General features: G+C 35.4%; 1 protein-coding gene across 1 annotated transcript in view; it reads right to left on the reverse strand.

Moving 5' to 3' along the window:
* LOC129231501 (acidic leucine-rich nuclear phosphoprotein 32 family member B-like) overlaps positions 1–3104 on the reverse strand; it is a 60993-nt gene extending 57889 nt beyond the window's left edge. Inside the window, exon 1 of the mRNA XM_054865829.1 lies at positions 2906–3104. Coding sequence (XP_054721804.1) covers positions 2906–3025 — 120 coding nt within the window. The 5' untranslated portion in view covers positions 3026–3104. The remainder of the gene's footprint in view (positions 1–2905) is intronic.
* Positions 3105–6000: the final 2896 nt, after the last annotated feature.

A 6000-nucleotide genomic window follows, 5' to 3' on the forward strand; every position in this document is an offset into this window, starting at 1 on the left:
CAGAAAAAAACAAAGCTTATTCATACTTTTTATTGAGTACTGCATCAGAATTGAATATGAGAAATGTCATTCTGCAGTCCTCAGCACCACTTCTACACAAACTGCAAGACATTTTGCAAGATCTTTTGAAGAGTCTTCTAATCAAGTTTTTTAAGCTGTCTGTTATGAAAGAGTTAGAGATTTTGCAAATAAAATTTACGCTGGTATTCTCCACTCCAGTTAAAACTCGGATTGAGGCTTAAACCTCGAAGTTGAAAGACTACTCTATTCTCCATTCTGGTTTGGCGTTAAACTCTGTCACAGAACCAACAAAGAACTCCCACTTCCAGAGCTTGGCTTGTGACTGGGACTTTTAAAACTAGATTTCCTTCCCGTCATTCTTTTGTGAGCAAACAAAATGGACGACTGCCGTTTAGATTATTTTGAGCGATTTGCAAATGCTAGAAGCTATTGATAAACATTTGCTAAACATTCTTGATGTCAGAAAAACAAAGATTAATTACAAAATTTAATCAGAATTAACATTCGTAATAGGTGTTTGGACACAAATATAACTAAATTTCTGTTCACAACATCTTCCCAAGCAAAAAAATGACACTTAACTGTTTTATGCTTGTAATATCCCATTTGCTATAGTAGAAAGTGCTGCCTTTAAAAATGTTATGGATACATTAAGACCTGGCTGTAAACTACCTTTTCGCTAAGAGTTAGCTGGTGGGCTTTAAGACAGTTTAATGTGAACTGGAAGATTCTGTGAAAGTTAATTTGACAGGAAAAGAAGGCACTCTTATGGTCGATGGTTGGAGTGATATGCACAATTCACTAATAACAACAGCTTGTTTGCAAGTTGATGGACAAACACACTGTGGATGTTGAAGCGACCGCATCTGCAAGGAAAACAGCCCAATTTCCGCCCAGAAATGCAATGAGGTAATTTCTTCGATCAAAGAAATATATAAATGTGGATTTCGGAGTATTGTCAAAGAAAACTTAAAAAATTCGGAAAAAATGCGAAATGAACTGGAGAGAGAAGATCAAAATTTAATACTTATCACATATGGATGCAGTTCTCACTGGTTAAACTATCTAGTGTTATAAAACATATAGATATGCATAAATATTTTCGAAACCACCATGCTCCATCATCATGGTTAAAGGAATGGAATGTGATGATTCTGTTTCCCACAGTTCCCTGGGGGACTCGCTGAGATAGTCAGATGACTTGTTTGGAAACCTTTTTGCGAAACCATAACAATTATTTAAAAATAGTAGATGAGCATTATCATGAACTAGACATTAATGTTTCCAACAGAATCAGATGTGAATCTAAATCGACAATTGAAAGATTTGATAAAACAATAAAAAATTATATTGGAAACTTTAGATTGGCTGCAGCGAAACTTCTAGCATAGCAGATGCTTGCGATACAGGGTGCAGCCTTCTCAAAAATAAAATAAAACCCAACAGTAAAAAAATAAAAGAAACTGAACAAGCAATTTTGCCATGTCATTTAACTGCATTTCTGTTGCATCCCAATTACAATCGAAAGCTCGTAAGTTTCGAACATTAAGAATAAAAAATGGATGCAAAAATTAATCCTGACTACATATCAGACATAATTTTGAGTCAAAGGATGACCCATTTCTTTCTTCATATTTTTCATAAAACGTTTTGAAAACAGTCAATGCATCAAAATGGCGAAGAAGATATCGAAGTTAAGTGAAGTATCCAAAGATTTATGCGCAATATCTGCAAACGTGTCCTGCAAGTACAGCTGCAATAGATATTTCTCAAATTTTTCTGTTGAACAATAAAAAATCCGAAACCGTTTGTCAGTTACGACCCTTATGAACTAGTTTATTATTCTGCCATGCCAAAACAGCAAAGAGGTTTTGATGGAGATGTTATAGACTGATGATATTTGAGTGATGCTTAATTTAAGGAATCTTTGTTTTAATTTTCATTTATTGAAATTTCTTTTATTTTGTACTTGCATAGTAATTTACCAGATACTTATAAATCGAATATATGGAATGTTTTGTAATAATTGCTAAAATAAACAAGTTTATTGCCTCTACATTATGCGTCTTCAATAATAGAGATAGTAAATTTCGTTTCATCAAAGCATTTCTCATGCTTTTAATTCACATGCCACTTTTAAAAAAAAAATTTGCCGGAAAGTTGCTAGTGTAAATCCAATTTTTGCCGGGGGGAAGAAAAAAAACGCGATTTTTCCCACTCATGGCTATATCACTATATCATGGCACTTCATGTTCGTTAATGACTTCCATCTTATAAACTTTTTTTTTTTTTTGCCACACAAATATCAAATTCAAGAGCTCTCTCGGAACACAGACTACAGAAGTAAAATAGAAAACATAAGATTACGATTACATTTCACAACGGTATCCCGAGACGTTCCTCGATCAGGAATAGAGTTTGACAATAATAAAGAGCTTTTAAACTTGATATTTTTCGTAAAAGATCACGGAATTGTTTCCACGTCCGAAAATAAAATTGGTTTAATTCAAATTTCGAATAAAACTCTCAAATCGCTGACACACAAATCCAGTAAAAAAAAAGTAAAGTTTTTTTTATACTTGACAAGATCTAACGCCAATCAGTACAAAATACAATTGGAATTACTGTGGTACATGTTTGGAACAACGTCAATTTTGTTGTATGATTAGCGTACCACTAATAATATAAGTACAAATATACTTATTAAAAACAAAACCAACAAGCAAAATAACTATTAAAGATCCTCCAAGCAACAATGCAAAGAAGGATCAATAATCAAATAGAGGATTTAAAACTTAATTGTTAGGTATGAGGTTTTGGCGGCGAACAATGCAAAACATAACATGGCCGCCAAAGAAGCGGTGACCGGCATCAAGGAACTTACCTCAGCCGCAGATCTTTTTTGAGGAGAATCACTTTTATCATTCTGAGTTTTGTCTTTCTCAGAAACACCATCTTCTTTTCGCTGAACAGCAACATCGCCTTGTTTATCGGCAGAACTCATGTTGTATACTTAGTATATTTCAAAAGAAACCGACACAGAGCACCTCTAAAACACGTCCGTCACCTTTGTTCAAATGCAACAAAATGGCGCTCTTACACCTACGATGTCTGAATAAAACACCGGATTTTTCTAGAATTTTGTAAATGAGCTGAAACTCACCACTAATATTTTTATGACATTTTAATGTATTAATAAACTCCTATTTTGAAAATATTTAAAGTTTAAAGTTTTCTAAACTAAATTTCAGAATGAAAAAGAGTGAGCAGTGTTGCCAAATTGTATTCCTCAAACAATAGTTTGTAAAAAAACTAAAAGGTTAGGCAAAGATCTATTTCGAATTACATCCTCAGTGCGTATTAATCTGTAGCGTATAAAATAACAGGAAAGGTGTGCAGCTTCTATAGCATTTCTGTTGTTTGTGCAATGCTGTTCAAGGTGGGCCCTGCAGATGTGTCAGCCCTACTGTGCAATTTTTTTTAAATCGGACTCTGATTGTGGGAATGGTCCCCATTGTCAACAAACAGTCCCCACGTTTCTGTACAGTGAGAGAGGGAGGGACAGCTTTTGCTGGCAGTCAGAAGGGGATCATAGCTTGAAAATGAACACAGAAATCAGGACAGTTCGTCACATATGAGAAGAAAAATAATTAACAGCATGAATTTAACTGTAAACATAATATTTTTACACAAACAGGGAGGTCGGGGAGTTCTCCCCTCCAAAAATTTCTGAAATTGTATCTAATCCGAATACCAAAACGCAGTTTTCGGCAACCTTTGGTGGTGCAGACAGAAGGAAGCGGGGCTGCCGAGAGCAAAAGCTGGCTACTTGTCAGTTTGGTAGCCCCCCCCCCCTCATAAAACTTGCAAAATTTGTACTACTCCAGTAGCAAGCCGGGGCCCTTCAACGGTGGAACTCGCAGTTTCCGACAAGACGGACATGGCTTCTCTTTGACCCTGTAAGGAAGGTTCAGGCAGGGCCTGATTAATGCACGGTCCGGCGGGTCCGCGGACCTGGGCACCACAAATTTAGGGGCACCAAAATAGCATAGCCTTAAATTCACTTACTTAGTTACTTTTAAAAAAAAAAAAAAAAAAAAAAAAGCTCCTTTTACTTTTTCTCAATTTTAAGGGAGAGGAAGCTCAAAATTTTTAAAAAATCAGCTCAAAAACTCATAAAGTTAAAAAAAATTTCGCGTAAAGAAGTCGTTGTCCCTTAGCTCTGGAATTCCAAAAAAGATACTCGGATGGCATAGATGAACATTTTCCAGAAGAATTAACACACTTTCAAATTTTTGCAAAAGGTAACTCTTCTGCTGGAGAATGTTTTAAAAGGATAAGATCACTAACCATTACACATACATTTCCGAATGTGGATTCACCCCTGTAGCTTCTTCTTACCTTGCCTATCAGCAGCTGTTCCAGTGAACGTTACTTTCCATTTTTGAAAAGAATCAAAAATCATTTGAGAAGCTGCGTTTCTCAGGATAATTTACAGGTGTTTTCCTTATTGACCATTGAAAATACTGTGACATCAAACATAGATTTCGATTATTTGATCGACACATTTACCTCTGTTAAAGCCAGAAAGAAGTCCATTTTAAAGCTTAATGTCAGAATCAGTAAGATTTTTTTTTTCAGTTTTAAATTGTTTTTTAAACTCTTTTTCGCCTTAAGAGGCAGTTTTAACTGTGATTAGTTTGGTGACTATCAAGTGTTTGGCATTCAAATCCGAGGTTTCATTTTAAATGTAGTAATTTTCCTTTAAAATGTTGTTTCTAGTATATTAGGCTTCTAGTATAAAACATTGACTTTAAAATTGTGCGGATTTTCTCATGGGGGGCACCAAATTCTACTCAGTACCTGGGCACCAGTTTGGCTTGATCGGGCCCTGGGTTCGGGGATTCCTTCATCTTAAATTTTTGAAAATGGTGCCTTAAAAACACAATTGTAAGTCATCGTTAGTGAAGTAAGGGAAGGGGAAGAGGTCAGGGTCTCTCTTTCGGAAATTTTTCGATATTGAAGTTCAAAACTCGATGCTTCCAAGAGAAGGGGATACAATGGGGATTATTCCCTGGAAATTTTAGGAAATTGAACTCCTAAAAACGCACATTGTGGGAGTTTAGGTCACCTTTGATGGTGTTAGAGAAAGGATGAGGATCTCTGAACTCTAATTCGGAGTTTTTCGAGTTCCAAAAGAAGCAATTTTAAACGTTCTTCTGTGATGTTAAGAAGAGGGAATGTTCGGGAGCCCTTACCAGTGAAGCATTCGCCATTAAAATTTTAAATCGCGATTGTGAGCATGTACGGTCACGTATCGGAAAGTGTCCCAGAAACTCTTCCGGCAATACCTATGGTGACACCAGAGCCCAGTGCCAGAACTAGGAATTTTCCGAGGTGGGGGGCAAGGCTTCAAAATGCTGCCCCCCCCCCCACCACACGCACAGCCATCTTGCTTTAAATTTTTCTGTCAAGTTGTATTTTCGTATTTTTAATAAACTGTACAGTGTAATATAGTTTAATTAAAAATTCATCTTAAACTAAATTATGAACTTTTTTTTTAAAACGGAGGTATACCGTAAGCTAAATTGTAATTAAAAATCCTCTTTCTCCCTTTTTTTTCCGAAAACGAGTTCAGTATTCAGATACGAATGCTTTGCTTTTAATCTTCCAGTTTTCGCCACTACTGCTTCAGGCTCGTAGCTAGAACTTTGTTAAGGGGGGGGGCGGGGTCCAAGGTTGCACGAACTTCAAAAGAGGAGGCATGTTAAAACAGAATTAGAAGCTCTATTTACGTTAAAAAAATAAATCCAATTAAAACTAATTATGAAAATATAATAATTAACTAAAATTAATTAAATAATTGAAATTGATAGAGCTATTATTTAGAATTAGTTAACAAAAATTTTATATTAAGTGGTAAAGAAATTATTGTCAGTTTATAAAATTAACATTAAACTAAAAGTTATCCCATACTAT

This window comes from Uloborus diversus, chromosome 10, assembly GCF_026930045.1.
Source record: "Uloborus diversus isolate 005 chromosome 10, Udiv.v.3.1, whole genome shotgun sequence".
Taxonomy (NCBI): domain Eukaryota; kingdom Metazoa; phylum Arthropoda; class Arachnida; order Araneae; family Uloboridae; genus Uloborus; species Uloborus diversus.